General features: G+C 40.9%; 1 protein-coding gene across 3 annotated transcripts in view; it reads left to right on the forward strand.

Moving 5' to 3' along the window:
• Positions 1-25,268, forward strand: part of tmcc3 (transmembrane and coiled-coil domain family 3) — a 51,070-nt gene that overhangs the window by 11,522 nt on the left and 14,280 nt on the right. Inside the window, exon 1 of one of the 3 annotated variants that reach the window (XM_075471831.1) lies at positions 11,044-11,299. The exons of the other annotated variants lie outside the window; for them this stretch is intronic. Coding sequence (XP_075327946.1) covers positions 11,297-11,299 — 3 coding nt within the window. The 5' untranslated portion in view covers positions 11,044-11,296. Of the gene's footprint in view, positions 1-11,043; positions 11,300-25,268 lie in introns of those variants that run through there. 3 annotated transcript variants of the gene reach the window in all.

Genomic DNA, 25,268 nt, shown 5'->3' on the forward strand with positions numbered 1-25,268 from the left:
CTTTATCACACGGTTTTGTCAAGGCAGAGCTGGTTTTAACCTCTTCATACACTGCTGAATGCTTTGATACTTAAACCATCTTGTTGTTCGACCTGTTAAAAGTGCCAAAAACAGCTGTTGTCAGATGTGAGCTATTTTAATCCAAAATGTTGTGCGGTCAAAGCATATTTCCATCTGTTGCCACGCAGCAGGGACAACTGTGTGCGTGTCCTTTTTGGTATTAAATCCAGAAAACCAGCTTCACAAAATAAATAGGGTGTTTTCTTTCCAAAAATAATGGAAAACATAACAGAGTAGATTCATAACTGTCTGCGCTGTTAAATCAAAGAGCATCAGAGCAGACTGCGCACATGTTTCTATGCAGATTGTGCTCTCATCTTCATTTACATATAACCTTCTCTTAGCCTGCAGCCTCCTGCTACCTGCTCTGAACAGGCTTTATAGTGCAAACAGAAGCAGATTCCCCTCTCTCTTTTGTCATGTATTTTCTCAGGGAAGTCAGATTCACTTGCCTTATTTCCCAAGTTGTTTTGAGTCAGTTTCATAATCACCTTGAAGGGATTTGTTATGCAGCACTTCACCCTGAGATATTTGGGATATACTGTTCACTATAGTTAGAGTAAAGCTTCTTATAACATCAAAACAAGCGTAACACTGAAAGCCAGGCTGATGGAGGGCAGGAAAGAAAAGGAGGGTAGTTCTTATATCTTTAAAAAAAAAATGAAGTGTTGAGATTACAGATTTGGAGTTTTTTGCTACTGTGCAAGGCCAAGCTAATCAGTTTATGAAGCATTATGCTTACCAGTTATATTTCAGCATTTAAAAGGCAGACTAAGCAGAATATTCCTTAAAAAAACAACATATTAACTCATCCAAAGGCCTTACCTCTCAATCATGCAGACAGTGTGCCCTCTTTCTGTATTTTTTATCTCATATTTCGTAATAATTGGGGTGCTTTTAGGCTGGAAGTTCTGTACAGTGGGTGTGAACCACCATCTTGCTAAATTCTTAAAAGTTTGATTTTCCCCTGACAGGAATTTGTGATCTAAAAGCTACAAACTTAATTCAGTCTTCTGTGTCTCCTCTTACTTTCAGCAAAAAAATAAATAAGAACATCTCCTAAAATGATGGATGAATTATGAATGTGACTGTTTGGTTGAAAACACTAGACAAAAAGTAGACTTTTGCCATCAGTCATCCAAATTTTAAGGGATTTTGATGGGTTATTTTTGTGTTATTTGACATTCTAAATGATGATCTCAGTCTGTCGGACTCCATCCTTTCATCTCTCGCTGACCTCACACTTTAATGTCACACCTCTGTCTTTCAGTTCCCCTATCCTCTCCACGCCTACACATCACAGCGGTTGTCATTTATGCTTGAAATAAAATCAAATCTCCGGCGACCTGAAACCTTACAGAGTGAAGACAAAGGGACTGAAATGTCACAATCTGGGGGTGACGTGGGCATGCAGAGGGACGACACATAAAAGCGTGGCTGGTGTCCCACCAAATGTTTCAAAGCGTTACCTCTCACACGTGTTTTTTTTCAAACTGCCCGTGACCACTCAGAAAGGGCTCCCTATGAAAACACAGACAGGTTCAGCTCACGTTACCGCGTGGCTGCAGGCTTTAGTTTAGATAAACAGGAGGCGAGGAGGAAAGCTCAACTAAAACAGTTTAGGTATGCCACACGTGATAAAAAGGTGACATATTTCATTTTGGAAAGCCAACGTTTTTCTGTTTTTATTATGTCCAAGTGTTGACAGACACAAATGTGGATATTTTTCAATGTTTTACGATAGAATTATTTTAATTTGCAAGAAAACTGCAGCTTTTGTCTCCTTGATTAACTGTCAAAATATGTTGAGAAGGAGCCCGAGATTAGGTTGATTTAGCAGGAAAATGAAAATAAAAGAGCAAATTCTCACTTTAGCTTTTTAGATTTTCATCAAATTTACTTTAAACTAAAATTCATTCCTGTCAACTGAACAAACTGAAACAGCAGATATCCTCATTTTAGTTGACGATTGCCTGTCATACAAATAATCACAGTTATTTATTCGTCTTTTCTTTTTCATTTTATGCCTCTGTTAATAGTTTGAACACATTAATATTTTATAATGAAAATAAAATGACACACACTTAATAAACAAGGTTTAGTTTTCCTGGAAATCCAGGAAGTGGTCCTCTAATTTGCCCTCTAATCTAGATTAAAAAAAAACCAACATATTTCCACAGCAGTACCGGGATGTTTGGCTTTACAATGAAATTCATCAGACTATGTCAACAGAAGTCTGGTGATACGCAGTCGCTGCAATATTAGAAGTTAAGCACCTCAAGATAAACAGTTGGAGGTTGATGCCTTAAATCGCTGCAGAGGAAGAGGCAACAATAAGTAGAAAAACTCAAACATGCAACCCTCAAACTGAGGTGAACTGTGGAAATAGAGATGAACATATATCTGTTAATAAAGCTATTTATATGAAGGAAGATGGGAAAAAAAGGTGTGTTTGATGATCTGAAATAAGATGAATCGGGCAATTTTGCTGTAATTGCAGGCCCACCTGTTGAAGATCTCTTCTAACTCACAACTCCTGGAATTGGTTTGTAAAGTAGCAGGTACCCACAGCATGGGACAAAAACTATTGCAAATCGACAGCCTCTGAAACGCTTTTATATTTCATTTATTCAGTTTACGGTTCAGTTAAATCGTAGCTCTTTCTCTTCTCTAACTGACCTTTTCTCTGTTTACAAGTAGTCAAATTATTTTTTCAATGAACTCCACCAACGTGGCTGTGTGGCTGGTTCAGTTCGTCTGAGTGTTTATAAGCAGCATTTCTTAAAAAGGTTACGGGCAGTTGAGCATGAAGTGATTGAATTGATCTGTTCACTTGAATTTGATCCAAGTTTTTTTTTTTTTTTTCAGCCTTTGCAGAGCAAATAGTAAACTGTGTAAACTATCCTCCAGTTCCCCAAATTTCCCAGATAAAACACATAATTTCTGTGTACAAAATGATAGCAGTATCTATGTAAGCATGCAGAAGTCCTCTCATGCTTTCCCTTTATTTCTCTGAGTGCAGTTTCTCCTGCATGTTTTTCCAGTCGGTTTGAATTTGCATATCTTTTAATTTCACCCTCAGGCTACCAAAGACCTAATGTCATCTCTTCCCATTGAAGAGGCCATCTGTTTCTAAAGCTGCAAATTTATGCCCCACTATATTCTTGTCCTTAACAACATCATCATCACGACCACTCGTGCAACTACTGCAGACAATAAACCTGCATCGTAGTGTGTGAATGACCATGACAGAACTACATTTTTGTGTTGCTCTCCTGAAACTCACCCAGCTCAAATTTACCGCCATTGCCTCTTAAAACCCGTCGACCCTTTTTCTATCCCCAGCGTCCCCATTCAGCTGACCCATTGATTTAGTTCCCCTGCTTGGTTGGAACAAAAGACACAGCTGGATAGCAGGGAACCTTAGCCCGCCCTTAAGAAACGCCATTATAGTCACTGAAAAGAGCTAAAGAGCGTGAAGAGGAGGAGTGAAGCTTCTTCTGGTTGTTTTGAGAGTTGCTTGAGTTTGCACAAGGGAGCGCTGGAGTCTGTTACACTGTCAGAAAGGTTTGTTAGATAATATGAAAGGTAATGTGTTTGACCAACTTGAAATCTGGGGAGTTTGGAGGCCAAGCCTTTTTTCTGTCATACACAATCACACTCAGATCCTTAGCTTCCCATTTTTCCCACTTCTGACACATCATCTTCGAGAATAGACTGTAATACATCTCAGCTCTTAAATAGATAAATGTTATCACTTCACCTTTTGTGGTTTTTATTGTTGTGGCTGATTGATGTGTGGCACTGGGTACTTGGGAAGGATTTAGTGTAAGATTTCCAAATAGTTGCTGTGGTACAGACTAACAAATCTACATTTCAAACAGCTTTGACAGGATGGCTGAGCCTGGAGTGTTTGTCAGACGGATTATTTCTGTCCTGTGACACGTGGATGCCCCGGCTGATAAGTCACTGCCACAACTACCAAGCAGTAGCCACAGAAACAACCTCCCTCCTCCTCTGTCGTCACTCTTTGCTGCAGTCAGTTTTCTGTAATGCAAGGATCATTACTTTCCACTGAGCCTAATGGGGCTTATGAACATGAGGGGCAAAGGCTGGAAATCGAAGCCAGCCTTGCTGATGGATCTGTCTTCTCTGGAAGCAAGATGCAGAGCGTTTTTGTTTGAGTGGCAGAGACGAACTAAGATAGAAACAAAGCAGTGAAATGGAAAAGTTCTAAGAAAAAGGAAATGAGGGAAGATTGTGACAGAGACAGGCAGACACGTCACGGAAGTAAAATGAAATGGCTTGCACTGACTTATGATAAAGTGAGCAGGGGGTTGGCGGCTTTAATAAGAAGAGAATGGGATTTGAGGACAGGCCCTGCACAAGCACAGAAAGATGAAGATGGGTGCCGTGAAAGAGGGGATGTTTGGGATGGGATGGGGCTTCTGTGGGCTTTTTGTAAACCAAAAATACACGAGAACTCCACAGCTCCAATCACTCAGCCCGGTGTATTTACAAGCTTCTCTGTGCTGTGGGAATGCAGATGTTTCTGTCTTTGCTCTGTTTGACAGCAGAGATGAAAGGGGGAATTATGCTAAGAGATCCCCACATCAGTGGGTAGACATATTCCCAGCCAACAACAGCAGTCTCTGAATCCATTACAGCCTGTCTGTGACAGCAAAATATGAGCAACACATTAGATCGGAGTCATATCTGTAATTTATTCAAGATCTTAATTAAATTCTGTACATAATTTTCCTGCAGATATATGTTCTAACCCTTATTCATACATGACTTGTCTTTGCAATGAAGAAAAATGAGTTCAAGATAAATTAATATATGAATTTCTTTTGATGTAATAGTCATAACATCTGATTTGACAGTCAATTAAAATGCGCGTCTCTGCTCGTTTTATATTATAAGGAACAAAGCATGGAGACATGTCTGTACAAACACTCTGCCCTCAAAGAGTTTCCCTTCCCGTCTGACTCAGAGACACAGCAATAAAAGAGCCCCCACAGGTAACCAATGTAAGGCAGTATGAGCAAATGCTGTGCATTTATTCTTTTAAGATATGTAGGGAGACAAGAAAGCAAGCTGGTCACTGGGCAACTGGCAGTGAGACTTAAAATCAAAGCAAACCTGTTTCTGCAAACCTGAGAGGTCATAATGTACTAAAAAAAATCTGATATATTTTGGCCCCATACCCTTAAAAGCTTTATAGACCCATTACTGAAATACACTGTTAATAATTAATCACTCTGACACATAGTCCTTTAATCCTTGAAATATTCTTCAGGTGATGGTAGGCTGTCTATAAATGACTTGATTTGACTGTGAAAGTTCAGATCCTTTTTAACATTACAAACTGACACTGACCACAGATTTTTAACTGTTCTTCCTTGGCTCCAAAGACAGTGGCCTCTGTTCTCTCTGTTTCACTTGAGGATTTTTTCTTCTCTCCAATTTTGCATTGAAGGCACTTCAGAACGTTTGTAAGGGATTAGAATTCAACTTTTTAAATGTTTTGGTGGGTTAGCTTTCGGAACTGACAACAAAACTGTTGTTGTGCTTGTCACTGACTTTGTATGTCGAGCATATAGTGGGTTTATCAGAGCTTTTTGATGCTCCAAACAAGGCACACTACAAAAGTCATGGGTCCTAAATAATATTCATATGGCTTCATTTGGTTTTGAGTTCATTTACATGCGTTGCTGTGCAGTACCTGGGGGGGGGGGGCGGGGGTGGGGGGGGGGGGGGGTGTGTATAAATGTGCACTGATGTTAGCCCCTGCAGAGTGAAAGATTTTTGGTGATTAAACTAAAATACAGAGACTGCGTGCAGTCCTCATAAAAAGCAAACAATGCAGCCCCCCCCCCCCTACAGGTGATACTATGTGGTATTCGGAAGATGATTGGTTAAAAGTTGATTAAAAACCAGAAGGGAAAAAGACGTCATGTCAAGCCACTATCAAAAGGAAGAAGCTACATTAAAATAACAAGAGGCAGGATATTCAGAAATTGCTTTGATCACCTTTATTTCAGATCACCGAAACAAAAGCGTCCCCCCTCACAAAGTTATCAGGCGCTGATCCGTATTTTCAAGCTCTCATTTCACAGTGCGTTCCCTTTCCCGTATCAGGGGAAGAGCCAACAAAGGAAAAACACAAACAAGAGGGGCCTACATTGCGAGTTATTCCGTGTAATTTCAATTATGTCCCCTCTGTGGCAGAGAGAAATGACAATAAATAGATGCACATTTATGGAGGTTGTGTGGTCACCACTGTAGAACTGTATCCAGGCAACCAAGAATCGAAAAGCCAAGCCTTATTGCACTATCTAAATGTTCAACAAAACTTGCTCTTTTCAGGGTGTATTTGTCTTGCTGAGAGGCTGTTTCTGATAGTAAAGACAATTTTTGGGGGATCTCTGAGGCAGGTCATAAAAACGGAGGAAAATGGCAGGCTTATACCCACAATCAACGTCTAGCAAATTAGACTATTGAAGCTCCAACAGGCCACAAACCGTCTTTATTTGTAGCCGGTCTGTTGCTACTTAGTTTCTGAAGACAATTTTTGACACACGTGTCTTCAACGTGATACTTGGCAATGAGTCTGGAATCGACTCGCTTTACAGATTGTGTTGTCTGATTCCTGGTTTTCACATCAAACGCTTGTCTGTTCTGATGAAAATGCTTCTTGGTAAGATCAATAGCACTTGAGGCTTTTGCCATTATCTTTCTTTGAAGTATGTGTGTCTGAAGATTTAAATGACTATTTCTTGATGTGGATGAAGTTTTTGGATCCACGGACTACAAATCATCTGTACATTTTTGTACATTATGCCATAGCGTATGGTGCTCCTGAAATAATAAACACAGTTCAGCACAGACAACAGTTCTTCCTTCTTCTAACAGAGCCCCTGCTTAGTTACTTTAATCCCCTCAAACTAACTAAATTTAAAGCTTTCCTTGAGCCGTTTTTGTTCCCATCCACTATTACTACGACACAACACTGAGGTTAACGTGTGGTTCAGCAGAAGAAGGCAATTTCACAGCTTTTATGTGATCTAGAATATATATATATATATATTTTAAACACTTTGTCTGGTCAAATCTGGATTATACTGACACAAAACAACTATTTTAAACATACTTTGCAATTTATAAAACCTTTATGCTATCTGTGAAAATACTACAAAAAAATAGGGCCATCAAACTACTTTTTTTTTTGGCATCTGTCCTTTCCACTAGGTCCAGTTCAAAAACAACATTTAGACTAGTCACATCTGAACTATGCAGAACTTTTTCTGTCTTAAACAGTCAATTCCACCCGCAGGATAATCTAGTTTGGATTCGATCGGTTTTTCATTTTGACCTGATCTAAGGTGGTCCAGATTCCTGAAAAGCACTGACATTTGATTTGTCTGCCTTTCCCCTTCACTGCTTAATAGAAGCCAACTTTAGAGTGGTGTCGTAATATATGTAGTGGACGGTGATGAAAAACAGCTCAAGGAAAGCTGCAAGTGAGGCACCAGAAACGGGAAATTACATCAACCTGTAACAGACATGGGCTCTCTCCAGCCTCATGCGAGAACCGCTGATTACATGTTTTTATGTTGTTTTAATTAAATATCATTTGCATTTTCTTGTTTTTTTTTTGTTACGTTTTGCACAGTAATAGTGTGGCCTAATGTTGAATAATTAAGTCGGAGGTTGGCTCATTGCATTTGAATTTTGGGAATGGGTTGCAACTGTCTGCTCCGGATTTGGAAATCTAAAAATATTTTCAAACATAACAGCCTTGTTTGCTCTTCGCGGGCTTCATTTGAAAAGTCACTTTACTTGTTACCACCTAACGTCGGGGCCCTGCTTTTGGCACCGATCCTCGGTAATCTAAACATCCAGCTTTCCTTAAATATTCCAGAACATCCTGATCCCTGCAGAACAAATTCTGCAGACCAGTATCAGTGTTCCGGACGTCTGTGGTGTTGCAAAGGTTGAACTGGATGCCCTGGCTGAGATGGAGACAGGAAGCGAAGAAGGAAGTCCATAAAGAACACAAACATTGTTGACGAGGAAAGAGAACAATGGCATCTTGTTAATAACAATGTGAATTTTATGCATATGCTCAAATGTTACATTCCTTGACGCACATGTGAATTTGGCATCATCTTATGACTACATTTTTAACTATAATGGACTTATTAAGAGTCCTATTGTGGTGATGTTATGGTGAGGAATAGCCACATTAATTTGCTTGGAGGGAATCAAGGCAGGCGGAAAGAGCCGTTTTATAATGCTCCTTTGTTGCCTTTTTCCACTTTTCAGCCTAACAAGTGTCATGCAGTGCCGCAGCATCCATTAGAGATCTGCTTTTAATGGTACTTAGAAGCGGAGGTTGTTTTCTGGGAGCCCACATCCGACGATTCCTCTCAACCAAATCAATTTGAAAGCACAATGAGAGCTCCAATCTCGGGGTGATTAAAAGCCACACTTAACTCTCTGTCTGCTGTTTCTCTTTAACATGGATGAAGCATTGATTTTAAACATCAATGCCCAGGAGAACTGGACTGGAAATGTATAAGGTTATAAGGATTGATCGCAGCTGAGAGAATCGTCTCATCGCTATGCAATGAGCATTCTAAGGACGCACACGAGCTCTCACAGAAATAACATGATGGACTCAGCAGGGATCTTTGCCCTGCAAGCGGCCTCAAGCCAGGTGCTGTTCTCTGCTCCGCAGGCTGAATCACCAGGCCTCGGAGCACGTAACCTGTCAACACATTTGTTACGATGAGTAACAGGTGGCTGACTCACGCTGTTCTCGTAAAGTGGGCTTTAGGCTCGCGTGTGCCTAAGAGACGAGGAAGTGATGAGGCGCGACAGATGAGTAGGACTCAGCAAAAACACAAACAAAAATGCAAAAGTATTTTTAATAAGGTGGCAGGTCACGTCGGAGTGCCATCCAGAGGTCTTGTATTTCGAGGATGAATCCTTAATGTGTGTTTGGGCAGTTAACTATCAGCAGGCCCAGGTCATATGACAAGGCTGTTAAACATGCTAATTGGTGTCTTTATCAGTAGGGCCAGAGGAGAGCTGCTGTGCCTTTAAATCATTCACGAGTCTAACCCCAGACCTCTGTGGAGTTATTCATTCATCCTATACTCAAGATAAAACCTTTGTGTCGTGTTTCCCCGTTTCAGCTTACTAATGATATAAAAGTTTTCCAACTCAAACCTTTTATAAACAAACTTTATAGTAACGGTGGAGACTTTTTTTTTTTTTTATAAATTGCACATCACTGCATTTGTTTGAAAAGTTTCATAATTAGATGGAAATTTTCATCTGAAATATAATGCACGTTGAAATTATCCTTTAAAATTAGGTCAAATAAGCTTTTATGATGAGCTCAACATATCCCCCGACCTTACGGCCATGCAGGTCGGTCTTTATACCCTTAGATACAACCCATAACTGCATCCTGTAAAGTAACGTCCCAACAAGCGTTGGGAGAGGAATATGACTTTTATGAATGTGTACACATCGGATAGCTTCAACAAAACATGCACAGCCTAACTTTCCCAACTGTATAATTTGTAGTCCACTCAGTGGTTTGACTCAGGGAGCAGCTGTAATAGTAATCATCTAAGGCTCTGTGTGAACCCTATAAACATTCAAATAACATATTATACAAATATCAAATTACTATTATTGTACCAAGGTAAACTCAGGGGTCGAATGCCACACAGAGAAGTTTGTGTCTTCGCTTTGAAACATGCTGTGTTTGTCTTAAACGGTTCTTTCGCATAAACCCATTAGACAGGACTGGCTCTGAATTTGTTTTTGATCTTTGGGGATACCCGTGAACCAAACATGTCTTTGCTTAGTGTGAAATGAATTTGAAACCATTCATCCTCGCATTGTTCACACACACAGATGTCTCATAGTGATTTTTTTTTTTTTTCACAAAATCACAAAAACATGTGTCAATGAATGGAGGCTGTCTCTGGGTTGCTTTTAGCAGCTTCACTTAGTTTCGAAAATTAGATTTTGATGACTGTCAAAAAAGTTGATGTAGTTTGAGGGCTTTCCTTCCTGGGAAAATGTAAAGGCTCCCTTTGTTATGCAAAGCTTTGTCGTTTTAAATGTCTTACTGAAGACAGGCAAGGGCATTGTACCCAGCCATCCATTTTCTATACCTGCTTAATTCAATTAAGGGTCATGCGGTGGCTGGAGCATATTCCAGTTGCCACTGGGCGAGAGGCTGACCCTGGATGGGTCACCACATCACAGGGCCACAGAGACAAACGAGACAAACAACCATCCACACTCACCCTATTGTCAATTGCAGATCTTTACGTTTCTGTTTGCGATCATTTTCATTCTCATTTGGTAGTTTTTATAATTTTATGTCTCTCTCTGGTAATATTGCATCGTTAACGGCAGCATTTTTGTCATTTGTGCTTCTCACTCCGCTCATTTTGAATCGCATTTGTGTCTATTTTTATGATTATTTTTGCTCAATTGGGTCATTTTGGATCTCTTTATGGTAGTTTTGCATGCAATCCAGATAGTTTGTTGTCTCAGCCAAGTTAATTGGTACCTCATATGCTTATAGTTTATTCACCTTGCATCCCTATGTAGCAATTGTGAAAATGCTGATTAGGCATTCTCACTATAGTGTTCCTGTTTTTCTTAACAATGCTGAACCTTTGTTCTGTTAGCTTTTTCTGTCATGGGTTCATGTCTGAAGGAGACCTAAATATGCTTTCAACCCCTCACTTACTTCTAGGTTTGTTTTTACTTCCATACTGGAGAAATACATACTGTAAATGACTTTATTTTTTGGACCTGTGGAGCTCCTCATACTGTTTATGAATTATTCATATGGGTGTAATCGATTTGTCCCGCAGCCCCTCCCTCTTGCCTGCAGCGATGGGCGGGGCGTAAGCACACACTAGTCGCTGCCTAGCTGGGGTTAGGTGGAGTACCACGGCTGGCTGGGAGAGAGACCATATCGTGGCCGCCGTTGGTAGGTTTCCAGCAGCGGCAATATGTGGAAGCCGCGATGGCATCTTTTGCACCGAAGATGTCAACAGTCACTTTTAATTTTCGGAAGAACGAAGCGGAGGGTCCAGTCTGAGTCCACGGATTATGTCTGGAGCTGGTTATGCTGCTGATGTGTTGAAAAGTTTCCAAGAAGTAGGAATACAGTTTGATCAACGGCTATAACATGGTAAATATGCATTGTTGTGAAGTTAACAAACGTCAACCTCGGTAACATTGTTAATGAGAAACATTTAGCTTTAAAACCACCGACCCGACTCTTTCTATCCATCCCGTTTACGTGTCATCTATGACGATGGAGGAGACATTTCGTGGAAAATGTCAAACATAAAACAAATGTAAAGCTGTTTTTAAAGCTAGGGCCTCTCTTTAACATGCTAACCGTTGAGTTTGTGTCACCAGATTTCAAATAGAGGTCCTTCTGTCTCCCAAACATATTGTTTAATTGCACACCGCTGTCACACTTGCTTTATGCCAGCGCGAGACAGATCACGCCAAACTTAATTTGGAAAATCTTATTTTTCTTTCTTTCTAGAGAATGCAGGTGTAGTTCAAAGATTTATATCTCCTCGTGGTTTTACAGAAGCATATCCGTGATTCGGCACGAATCCAGTTCTCCAGTAACTACCCGCTCTCTGAAATAATTAATCTCATGCGATTCATTTCAATTCAGATAGCCTACATTGCTGTAAACACGAGCTTAGTTGCTGTTTGCATCTGTTGTCATGTTTGAACCAAAATTAAACGGATAAAAAATTAACTGGTCATCTGCTGAGCAGGCAGTGAACCTGTCATAATGTTTTTTGTCATTTGGACTCTATGCTCAGGCCACATATTTACATGATGACCTAGACATCATCCTGTCTGTTTGTAATGAACTCCTGGATGCACACTGGCACCCACAGGGTAGTTTGTTGGCAGAGCAGGTTTATTCAGTCTGTGTGCATGTGTTTTAGATTTAAGTTCCCTCTTTTAGCATACACACAAAAATATCTAGAGGTTATATGGTGATTAGGAGATACCCGGGGAGGTTACGCTTTTCTCAAGTTGTGTTCATCACAAAGCTCCTTGTTGGAAGAGAGCCAATGGCCATATAGCCAGCGCCCTCCTGTTACGTGTCGCCTGAATGCAACACATGCCCTGCTTGTGCCACTATGTTATTGCTCCTCAAGGTTGGGTAACATGAGGTGTTATGACAGTAAAACACATTCTTCTGTGACCCAGTTTGTGAATCCCCATATGGAAAATAGGAGCCGGCGTTGAAGCTACGAGTGATGTGTCTGATTTCAAAGCAGGAGTTGGTCTGGGTGGCTTTCGTGCTGCCGTGCAATTTACAGGTGTTGAAATAACTTCTTTGATGTGACGATTTTCTCCTTCAATTTGACACAGTTTGAAAATAATAGTCACAACAGCCGCCGTTTTTTAAAAGATGAGAACAACCCTTTGCCAGCTGACACCCACATACACAACTGTGAGCCGCGTCCCCGTGGTACTGAGTCTGCTAAGCAGCATTCTCAGGTACACAAGATAACACGCAGAGGCGTTTTTCACCTGATGACATCTTTTATGGGCTGCTCAGGGACTGAAGGCGGTTCATCCCCTGCTCTCATTAGCCAGCATTTGACAGCACTCAGGGGATGCTTGTGGTCAGTGGTGCATCTCTGCAGCGGCGCTTCACATTCACACCTGGAAGCAGTTTGCTGCTGAGCTTTATTGATGGTGCAAGATGAAGCCTTGCTCAAAGGAGCCTCAGCGGGGCATCGCAGTAGGCGTCGTCTTTCCTCAAGCACACCTTCCAGTCGGTAGCTTAAGGGTGTAGTAAAAGAAGGATGTGGTGGGAGACGAATCCGTTTCCTCCAGTTTGGGGAAATTCTGAAGTACGCACAGATACTTTGATCTATTGTGACCCACAGTTTCATACATGATATCCCTCCCAAAAAGTTTTCCTTTTATATTTGCATCAATATCTGATATTTTGGGTCTTTTTTTTTTCCAAAGTTTTCGACATGACTAAAACAGGATGTGTAAAGCCCAATAAAAAGCCTTTTTTTTTTTTGCGTCTCGTTTTGATGGCTGTGGTCTTCTTAAGGATCCGGATACCCGTGTCTGAGTTTATGCCACACAGTGGCAGAGGGCGTGCAGGGCTTACCTCCACTATCACCAAAAGAGAGGAGATTGTTTCGTGAAGCCAGGTTGAGGGACTGTAGTTGGCTTGGTTTATTCAGATATCAATATGAAGGGTTCTTAAAGGTCAGACCGATCACATTTGTGCTTACATCAGCTTTGTGTGTGAGGGGGGGAGGGGTATAATTCATGCATCGAGTAACCTTTATTCTCATTCTCATGAGATCACTTTCAAAGAGAAAGATTTCAGTCTCTGTAAGAAGGGCTGTGTGTTTTTAACAGAGGAAAGGGATGAGGGGGGGGTGTTTCCCTCTCTGAGCTCCTGACTGTACTCCCTCTGGCCAACAGTGTGTTTGTTTGTTATTTTTTTTTTTTGTGTCAATAAAGAAGAGGCTGGCTTTCCTAAGCTTAAATTCCACCTCCATTGCACATTCACAACGGGAATTTATTTACCGTGACTAAAAACGGCACGCGTCTGCAATCTAGTCGCATCGAGTTTGCTCGTGAATTTAGCTTATTTGGGTTGAGAAATGCATCATCCGCAGCTTTTCGTGAGCCAGCTGTGGATTATAGAACGCCAAAGAAAAGCAAATTATCTGATTGAAGAGGAATATATAGTCGTAAGCCTTTCAGAGCACCTTTTCAACATACCGAGCTATTCTCTGTTGTTAAATTTCCCTTGTTCCCTGGAATAAAGTGGTTAAAAATGTAGCCTTCGTAGCTCACGCTAAAATCTAAGTCACGTTTTGTCCAACTAACGGTCGGAAGTCAATTAAAATGAGGAAAAGCAGTAAACCTCAACACTGAAAAAGCTGAAACCAACCCTCACTGAAAATTGAAACGACAACAATAAACACGGACAAAATCTTTAGATGCTTCCGTACTTTTCGTCTTTGTGCAGATGGAACATTTCACTTTTTTTTTTTTGGTTCTTACATAAGCACGATGTTCCTAACAGGAACAAGAGACTAAAGTTGACATCACAGCAGTGGATTCACGGCAACAGGTTAGATCAGAGCTTGGATGTTTGTGCTGTTTTTTTGAGGAATACGAGATTGCCGGCTTTGCGGCCGAGCCAGTTTCATGGCCGGGGCACGCACTCTTAAGTCCTCGTCCCCACCACAACCCACAGTGACGAGCTGAGCCCCGGCCATTGTTTGTCCATTCAGAGGGAAGAAAGTGGGAGGAGTGAATGCGGTTGAATGGGAGCCGACTGCTCGCCTTCGACTCCCTTCGTTGGTGATTGCGTTGAGGTGCGAGGGCAGCTCAACTCAATCGCATCTGTTGTCAGGGCAACCAAAGGAATCCGTTTCCCTCTTTCTGCTGCAACCCGGAATAAATGACGCTTAAAGTTATCGAGACGAGGGATCATGTGAGGAGGTGAGGAGGAAGCTGTGCAACTAGGAAAAAAACTAAAATCTACGAAATGATGATTATTGAGACTTTTCCCATGTAGCTACACTGGTTTATTTCCCCGCCTCTTTCTCCTGGTTCATCTTTATCTCTGTGCTTCTGGATTACAGATTGAGTGGGCTAAGCTGACAGTGAATAGACACACACCAGCAGTGGTGCCGTGTGTGTGAGTAACACGGTGCGGATTAACTAACGCACAAATGCCGTACCCATCCAAGAGATCCGGTGTTGGTCCAAAACACACACATGCTCAGCTTTTTAGCCCTTAGTCATATGATATACTGCTGATTCACTGCCAGATTTTACACAATGCAGGCACATATATTAAGCTCGCTGCCTAAATGGGGCCACACTCTGTCTAGCGTTTCATGTTCCAACTGCTCCAAATCAGCAGCGTGCTTCCTTTTTTATCATTGCAGCCTGCTCTGATGATAGTTCAGTCAGACACACACAAAGTAGATCCTGGAACGCACACATTCATTCTCTATTATCTATTACTTGCTGCCTGTCCGTCTTTGTATAATTGGAAATATCATCATCCATCACCATCATCTTTGGCTTTTATCTCGTGCTGTTGTTGTTGCCAATCACCATCATTGCAGTCATCCTAATGGTCAACAAATAGGGGGAAAGTGTCCATTCCAGCTGTTTGCATGTCCATATTTGCTCAGACTGCAGCTTTATTATGACATGTTTGGCACATATTAAGTTAAAAGGTGACTCTAGGTCCTTTTATTTATTTATTTGCACATCTGCTTAAACATTTTTATTTTTTTTTATATATTTAATTGAGGAGTCACTCTTGTTTTTGTTTTTTGTGCATCTTGATTTTCTATCCTAGCGTTCTGTTCTTGGCCAACCAAAAATGAAAACAACACAGGAGCTTGTAAAATAAGTAACTTTGCACGTGACACAAATTTGAACAAACACACAACACAAGTGGAGGGCTAATTCTCTCGGTTGAATTGGTAATCTGAGTCGGAAAACTGAAATGTATTTTCTTTGCGGTCCTATTGAAGAGTTTCTGTTCCACACACCTGCTATTCATAGTTATGTAATTCACAGGGGGGAGTTTGAAATGTGTCCACGCAGTCTGAATGAGTTGTCACACGACCACATGCAAAGCTACTATGCGCGGTGAGTGCTATCACGATAGCTCTGGCTCACACTCAGGCCGACGGTTCAGTGTTCTCGGCTCCGCTGAGCGCGTTAGTTCATCACTATTTGTGTGTTTTGAGTTCAGAGCAGTGTAATGTTCCGAATTAGGCCTCCAGAAATAGAGCCTCTCTGTATGGACGTCTCTTTGCTTATGACATTTGCTCTCCAAATACAGACTTGACTGAGCAGTATGTGTCTGCGTCTGGAACTCCACATTGTCAGTGTAAATCCCTTTGATATGTAGTAAGTAATTAAGATTAAGGATTGTTTTTAAATGTTCTTGTGGCAGCCTGGAGAGGACCCACTCGATATTTGGTGGGTGGCTGTGATGTTATGGCTGAAATATGGGATTTTAAACTTGAATATTTCACCGGATGCTGCATATGATTTAAAGATTAATGTATAAAGCCTTTTTTAAACATTTACTATGTGACATTAACGGCTTCCTCAGTCTGTGAGTCAGGCATACATCACTTTTCTGTTAATGTTCCTGAAAAAGAGGCACTGCACGCAATGCAGTATTTGCCATTTGTGCTTAATTTCGGTCAGACTAACTAATGTTTAAGTTTACTTGGTCTATTTTAAGATAAAAAAAACACCCAAAACATTTTTTTACCAACTGGGATCATAATGCGTACCATAGAGGGTTAAATGCTTTTTAAAAGTTTTGATTACGAAAAAAGCAATATTTTTTTTTTCTAGCGTTATGTAAAGACGCATCTAAAATGTTCAGTTGCAGTCGGATTAATGCAAAGCAATAAGCCCCAAAAGGTTTGCTCATGAGCTGATATGCTCTTGTTTTCCATGTTTTTTTTTTTTCTTCCAGTTTCTAAAAGAAAAATGCTTCATATATTGGTCACCCAGTCACATCAAATGATTTCAATTGCACCACTTGTTCTGCTCGGCATCCAGTTTGCGGTGATACTGCTGGACAGACGAAAGAATGCTGTTTCTTTTTCTTTTGTTCTCATGTTGCCAGCTGCTAAAGCAGGCTTGAAGCTGTTCTTAACACAGAGTGGTCAGACTGAGCTGTGGAGTTGTCAAAGTGACGGTGTGCATCACTGACTAAAATGAGTGAAGCAGCCAGAACTTGACCGGCTGCTTTACTTCTTTAGTTCCAACTTAACTTAACATTAACGTCACCTTCTAGACTGATATTGTACACTAATTTGACACCGTTGGGTCCATCTAGCTAGTCACAGCTTGGTCTCACTTTGTAGTTATTTTGTGCTTGGCAGTGCGCTTGTTTATATTATTTGTCCTGTGTGGAGTTTGATGCTGGGCAGTTTAATGGTAGCACAAACCACAGCATCAAAAGCAACCATAACATTTAATTGCCTCACATACAGATTTTCAACATAAACTCGGGAGATAAAAGGAAAAAAGGGCACCTTGTTCTGCTGTGACCACCAGTTTATTCACTGGTAGCACTGTAGGTCAGAAATGGGCGTCAGCTGCTGTGACGCCTGCAGGCAGAGAGAAGAAAAACAAGCCTCAGTGTGGATGATGAATCCCAGCCGACTCAGTCACGGGGTGTCCACATTAGACCCGGAAGTTTTCGCCGGCAGGGCTCATTGTGTCGATTCGTTCTTTTTTCTTTTTTTTTTTTCTCATTATGTCCACCGCCTACAGATCAGACTGGAATTGAGAGTGGAGCTAAAAAGTATTGCCGTGCCTCTTCTCTTTTGGTTTTGCGTGATATATTTCTCGAGTCCAGGCGATCGATAGAAGCATTAAAGATGGATGAAAGCCTCAAATCTGAACAATCAAAGAGATGATTTTCCAAGCTCATTATTCCACTGATCTGAATTACCCTTAAACGTCAGTGTTTAGATTTGACTCGTGATTAGATTTCAGGCGTTTCAGTTGCTGTTTCATGTCTGTATTGGTATTTAGATAAGTTTTGGTTGGTATTCTGTACTTTCGGATATCCAGATTAGAATTTCTGATGTATTGTCGTTTAAGTCTTTATTAATTCGCCCGTCAGGGATGGGCTTCAATGCTGTTTGTATACTCTTTCTGTTATGTATCTTAATGGGTTGGCAAATGCTCGTGTCAGGGATTCAAAGAGCGTGGTGAATGCAGTTGACAGGCCATCTCTGCAACCTGCACATTGTGATTACCTTTTAAAATGAGCAGGCATTCCTTTAAAGGCCAAAATCTAAACTCTGACCTCAGCTCTGTTTCTCTTGAAACTCTAATCCCGTTCTGATGGTCCAACTGTTGAGTTCAAACTCTGACCTCAGCCTCTTTTAGCATGTCAGATTTTTCCGCTCCCTTCTTTTCTGCCACTTTCGGCCTCATCCCCTCCTCCCCTTCACTATTTCTGTCCTTTTCTCAAGATTGCATCCTCTCACATCTGTTTCCTCGCCCGGCTCTCCTTCCTGCCGAGCCTTTCAGGCCTCCGTTGGAACCGCACCAAAGGCTGCTGGATAATCTTTACCCTGGAAAGCAGAGATTTAAATCTCAGATTACAAGAGATGCGCAGAGAGGAAGAAGGGGATTACAACTTTTTCTTTTTTTCTTTTTTATCGTGTCCCAAAACTGCATGGGATCATACAAAGAACATCGTATAAAAAACATACACGTGGCTCAGATTGTGCAGAATCTTCCTCTTGCAGGGATGAACCTTCACTTTGCTCTATGGTTGCCAAAACATCATTTTATATTGTTTAGGTCCTGTGATAGTAAATGAGTAACCAACAGCTGATTGATTTTTAGCTCGATATCCATCCGCAACTCTCTCTTACTCACTGTGGGGGTGTGATTCATTGATTTGGTGTATTTCCTACATTTTTTGTTTTTTTTCTAATGCTGTTTGCAGACCACTGAAGTGGATTAATCGCCTCACAGTACATATGATCGTTGACCGCTGACCTTTTTGAATCCGAAACTCTGCTGAAAATGCACTCAAAAGGGCTGTGCATTTCTAAAAATGTTAGTTTAGTCTTCAGCCACAGTCAAACTCTGTGAGGAAAGACTGCCGGAGAATCAAGAGGAGCGGTTTCATTCTTCCTGCATGCAGAAGCAGGAGTTTTAGTAAACTTTGATTTGAGTGTTTACATAGAAGTAATGGAATCTAAATGAGACTATTTTTAGAAACGCCGGTGTTGCAGCTCTGGCGGGGAGGCGGGTTCTCAGCTGTTCATGTTAAACATCAGTATTTAGCATCATCCCTGCTCAGTTTTCCATCTAAATTTAGCACAAACTTAAACAAAAATTCCGGGGGGGGGAAACCCCCAAAAAAGACTAAAGTAATGCATGAAAAGAAAAAAAAGAAAAAAGAACTCGGGAACATTCATTAGAACAGTTCGTGGTGCTGAATCAAGTGCTGAAAGAAGCGACAAAGATTCGGCGAGATGTTGTAAATGAAAGGGCAGCGGTTAAAGCTCAGAAAATGGAAAATCTTGTGAGTTCAAACTCTGAAAATGGGGCATTGATGTGAAAAACCTCCCTCTGCTTCTTACAGAGCAGATGTTGTAGTCACTGTAGATTCTTTTAGGACGTTTGACTTATGGACTTAATGTCTGTTTTAACGCTCTTGGTCACATTTTGCTTTTTGATTTATACTTTTTCCGGTCAGTGGTTTGAATGTATAAATTGAAAATGCTGATTTAAAAACAGGTAAATGGACACAAACAAGCACATTAGGCCCCGAAATGTACGTAGGAGCTTTGGCTGCTTTAATAACTGCGTTTTGCTGGTTCCGTATTTTGTAAATAACAGTGTCCACGGCCATCTTTCCACCTGGGAACATTTTAAGTTTCATTTAAACATTTCAGAGTTTAAATTTCCTCTGAGCTTTAAAGCTGCAGTCTGCAAGATTTCTTGTTGTCATACGTAAAGTCCTAATTTTTGGCATTTTAAGAGTTTACATGATCTATCAGAACGCTTGAAGTTGAAAACGGTGACCTCCGTAGTCGCAAAATGCAAGAATTGCTTATTTTTTAACCGAAAAATAAAAAGTTATTCAACTTCCTGTCCCGCCCCATCAAAACACATGAGAACTCGTGCACGTCTAAGTGCACGCCAGATGCGCGTACACAACTCCTCATTCATCAACTCACCTGTCATTTGCGATCATGGAAGACACAGTAAGTAGACTAGCCCGTAATGAAGTTCAATAGTCTAGATAAATAAGCGTGGGGACGAGCCTACCTTGTATCGCGCGTGCACAATCGGTGATTGACAGGCAGCAGAGCCCAGCTCGTAACCTGATTGGTTACCTTTTACTGGTCCGGTCTGCAATTTTGTAAACAAACCTGCTGGCTTTGGAGGGACCTAGCGGGACATATAGGGGACCTAGAGAACTCATTTTTTTTATTGTATTGGGGTATTTAATGTACTACTTTCAGAATCCCCGGACAGTTCCAGGCATTATGCTTGAAAAAGAGTTGCAGACTGCAGCTTTAAGGGAAAATGATGAGAGCAGCTTTTTCCTTCCCCGTCCCTCCATCTGGGGTTTGTTAATGAGGACAACAACACTGTATCACTTTCAGTGTGTGGACATTTAGCCTGAGAATCTGCACTGCACTGCTTCAAACTGGCTCGGTTTTCTTGTCTTATCATACAGAACACACACTGCATATACTCTCATAAGTTTTTATGTTGAATAAGGAAAGATTTAATTAATTCCAAATAATAGATGTACTCCAAAACCAGTTACACTGTTCCATGTTGGTAGGAATGCTTTCCATTGATTTCCTGCTCTCCTCATTAACATTTTACTCATATCCTGAGTGTCGGATCAGTCAAGAGTCATAGACTTCCAGTACAGGCGAAGTTGAAAAGAACCGGTTTGGCAGATAGACGGGATTAAAAATGCCATTAACCCTAACGGCTGGAAGTGATGTGTTAAAATGACAGTGTCAGTAAATAACTGGAGATTAGTGGTGAATTGAAAATATCCTTTTGGACTGAGATTTGTTGTACAGTACGTGTCTCGCTCTGCCCGCAAAGAGTTCAGGTCGTTTGTATTTGAGCGGAGTGTTGCCTGTTCAGACTTGACGTCAGTTTGGCTCACTGCTCAGCTGAAGTAACTGTTTGCTTTGCCTCAGCCGCGCCTTAAGTTTGGCCTCAGATGTGTATGTGTGTGAGCTGCACATAATTGGAAGGCAGAGTGAAGCTGAACCTGTTCATACACATTGAAAGCAGAACCATGGATGGAGGTTTTTCTGTAGGGTTTATGTATGCATCATTTACCACATCAGCGATTGTCAAGCGAGACAAAAATTGATGTGAAAGGGAACATCTTATGGAGTATGTTAATAAGTTGGCACCATTCCCTGACATCTGATCGTGTGCGAGACTGGCTTTGGATTAAGCCCAACAGCTGTCTGCTCACTTCTGTTGAAACAACACCGACCGGCCTGTTTGAAAGGGTGGGGAGTGGGGAAGTGAGCAGCCTCTTACTCCATCTTCTTCCTGGGTTTGTGCCTCTCTTCAGACCGACAGCTTCACCCTGCCATGGCAACTGCTGAGCGAAGCCAAGGAGGAGAAAAAAAAAGTTTGCCCTACTGAACGGGACTGTTTTCACTTTGAACCAGAATCGGAGCCTGATCTGTATATTTGGATACAGTAGGTTTATGGAGGGAAAGTGTTTAGCACTCTTGGTTGTAAAGACCAAGCAGATGTACCCAACATTACATCATCAAATAATTACATACGTCTCAAGGACATGCATCTTTCTTTTTTTTTTTTTTTTTTTTTTTAAAGCTTGCCAAGAAACCACACACACTACCGGGCACAGATAATGTTGTTACATGAACAAAAGCATGTAACGAAAGTCTACATTACATTTGCACACTTACACTTACAGCTTAAACAAATTGACTATTGATTGACCCTCAGGGAACGAATCGACTTGCTGTCAGTCGTTTAAAATCATTAATCATCAAAGAGGACGTACTTCTCAGATGGGAATAGTGGCACTTTAGACTTCCTGTTGTGTAACCAGCACATAGAACTTTTAACTCACCGGGCAAGTCACTAGAAACCAATCCTTCCAAAGCATAGCATGTAGTGGCGAACCTTATGAACAATGCAGCCAAATATACTATCAGTATGCCGAGGACAACAGTATCATTACGCTCGAAGCGCTGCATGTGTCAGTGAGAATGTTCAGCCGATTAGATGGATGGACGATGGGTTCTCAGACTGTCAACAGAAAAATCTGCTGATTGATGAGATAATTAAGCTGTTTCTTAGCTGCAGCCAGAATTAAGGCATTCAACACATTTTTTCTTTGGCAATCCCACAAAAAATTCACCAAAAGTAAACGCTTTGTTCCACAATGTTCACTTTTGACCATTAATATGACTTCTGACACTTTATTATTAGTGTTATTATTATTATAATACCCTCATATCATATGAGTAGACTCCCCCAAAACAGACACATAAATGAGGAAGAAAATGTTTAATTTGCCCTCATTTAAAGGCTGTCCTGTATTCCTGAATGCAGCTTGTTTGTATTCTAACCTCCCATTTGCTGTCTGTTTTACGGCTGTTTGGCTTACCACTTATTCCCCGTGTAATTCTATGTTGACTTGCTGGAGCCCCAGTGGGAGGTGTGCCTGTCTGCCAGCTCCTCTTCTCCACAGGAGGCTCCTCTCTCTTGTTACAGAGTCATGGCCGATCCCCTCCAGACAGGATGCTCTCCAGTCTGATTCATATTCGACCAAATGTCTCATTTTGCCTCAAACTGTTCTTTTTTTTTTGGGGGGGTCGTAGGTGAACTTCTCCTTTGTCCCTGCATGTGATTTGAATACAATTTAAAGATGGCAGTGACTGAAAGAACATCCTTAGTGGATATTCTGTTGCTAAAACCAAACCTTTCTTAGAAAAATTGCTTTCTTCAATTTTTTTTTTTTGGTTAGAAAATAGATATTCTGAGTAAGTCTTTTCTATTATGATTTAAACATTAAGAATTCTAAATGTTAAAAGGGAGATCGTGGCAGTGCAGATGGAAAAAATAACGACATTAGTAGAGCTGGAGCTTCATTTTTTTTTCAGTAAACATCACAAGAATTATGCTCTCTAGTGATATATAGACCGTAAAGTTGAATCAATTATGCAGAGCACAGTGAAAATCCCAGTGTGAGGCCGTCTCATTTATTATTCATTCAGCACAAACAATACTTCCATAGCCATTTCTGTTTGTTCCATTAAGGGTTTGAGTCATTTGTGAAATGTTACAAAGCAGGAATGCATCTGTGCTGGCAGTTGTTTTTTTTTTTACTTGTAGGTCGAATGGATTAGAATCCAGCTGCAGGTGCAGTGGTCCATGTAACCTCCACCTTATCAAGTGGCAGCATTATGCATTAGGCTTGGTGGAAAAAAAAATGTCTGAAGCCCTCTGGAAGTATGGTCATAAATAACCAGGCATCTGTTGTATTCTCAGGGCTACGGGAACAGAGCAACCTTGGCAAATCAAAAAGGGTTTGCTGGATTAAACCTTTCCAAAAATTGTGACTTAGTACATCGCCATATTTGTCCACAGCGCTGCTGCATTTTATCTGCTGTTTGGAGAAAAGCAAGAATGTAGGAGGAGGTCAACAAGATGAGCAAGGCAGGAGTGAGTCCTTTATTTTCAGGGTTGCTTTAGCACATCACATGTTTATCAGGGCCAAAGACTGAAGAGAGCACTTAAAATTCAACCTAATTTGTTGTAACGTGGACATTGGTTATTAAGCACCTCACACAGGGAAATGTCTCAAAAATCCCTCGAGTTTGTTTTATCTTAGAATACGTGTAAAACCAAACAAGAACAACAAAAAAAATCATCTTATTATTATCTGCATATTGACAGGTTGGCACAGGACATCTTGACAGAGCTACTGAGGTGGCTATAGAGTATTTAAAAGCTTTCAGCATGTTAAATTAACAGTTAGTTAATTGTTCTGCTTTTGTGAGTATAAAGATTTTTACTTCGTGGTTGCGTTCGCTAGAGGGAAGATTTGCAGGGTCCCTCTGTCATTAAAGAGTTGATCGCCACCGTCATCCATGTATGACGGAGTTGGCCAACATGACTCCGTTATGCTGTTAATGAGACGCAGCTTTCTGTGATTGGCTTCAGTAACCCACTTATGAACATATTCCCCTTAAATCTCCTGATCTGGGTTCTCCCAATCCCATTATTTCCTCCCCAGCGCTCAAACCTACACCAGTTTAAATCAGCCAGCATTAGTGTGGCGCGCATGTTCAGACGGCGTGTGGCCCTGTGTGGGGGTTAGAGCCAACTAATGGATGACTAATCTGTTACACTCACTGCTTTAAGCACTCATTTGTAGAAGAGAGGACCATCCACGGTCAAGTGTGCCAAATGAATTGTTTTAGCTCCCGCATGTTTAGTTCTTCTCTCTGCAACACAAACTAGCAGGTGATTAACCTTATAAGTGTGTTGGTTTTTTTTCCATTTATTAATCAGCTATTTATTTGTTCTATTTGTTGCTGTTGCTATAGTAGCAGTCCTCTAATTGTTTGTTTTCTTCACTTAGCGAAGCAAATCTGCAGTGAACCTTTCAAAAGTTGCAGACAGAGAAATGTGAATGAGACACATTTCTGGTAAATGGTTTAAAGCAATTAAACTAGACCATGTACTGTTGACAGAAAGTCGGGGGATTGACCAATTTGCTAATTGCTGTAATCCATTAGAAGAAGTAGTTGTCCTAACTGGATAAAAAACTCAAGGAGATAAACAACAACAACGGTGGTGGACATCCACCAAAGGGAAATGGGGAGAGCTCTTCTTCTGGGAGTACTTTCATCTGTGGGAATATTTGGGTTATAGATTTTAGTGTTTGCCTGCTCAGAGCAGAAACAGCAACTGAGTCACTTCATTAGTCTTTTCTGTAATGCATTATATCGTTGTCTTTGAAACAGGCAAAAACCAATTAAAGCAGGTCTGTGTATTTATTGTGTGCAAGTGCATGCAATTCCAAGTACTGTTTCCATCCACCTTTTCTTATCCCCTATTTCTAAATGCCAATAATCTGCTGATTATTTTTCTCATTTAACAGTTTTGGCTATAAAATGTCAATACATTTCCAAGTTCAGTTTATCTGGTGTTACGACAAAAAAAAGCATGAAATCCTCTCATTTAACTTAGCTTTTTCTCATTTTGATTATCAGTTATACCCTTTCTTACGGAGTTTGACATCTTATCAGCTCATTGGTATTCATTGCCGGGGTGAGAGGTCATTGCATTTGGTTTTCTGTCCAACTGTTGTCGACACCGACTAATAACATCGATGTTCAGTTCTTATCTTAAGTAAGGGGGCTTTCAAATTTCCTGTAAACAGCCTTGAGTTAATGGAAAGATGTCGAATCGATATGTTCTTTCGTTACCAGCAGACATCTGCTGATTGTTTTATGACAAAATGCCGTGTCCCACTTCTGCATATTGGATTTTTCTAAATAAATCTAATTAGCTGAGGGGGGGGT

The sequence above is a fragment of the Odontesthes bonariensis genome, chromosome 8, assembly GCF_027942865.1.
Source record: "Odontesthes bonariensis isolate fOdoBon6 chromosome 8, fOdoBon6.hap1, whole genome shotgun sequence".
NCBI lineage: Eukaryota > Metazoa > Chordata > Actinopteri > Atheriniformes > Atherinopsidae > Odontesthes > Odontesthes bonariensis.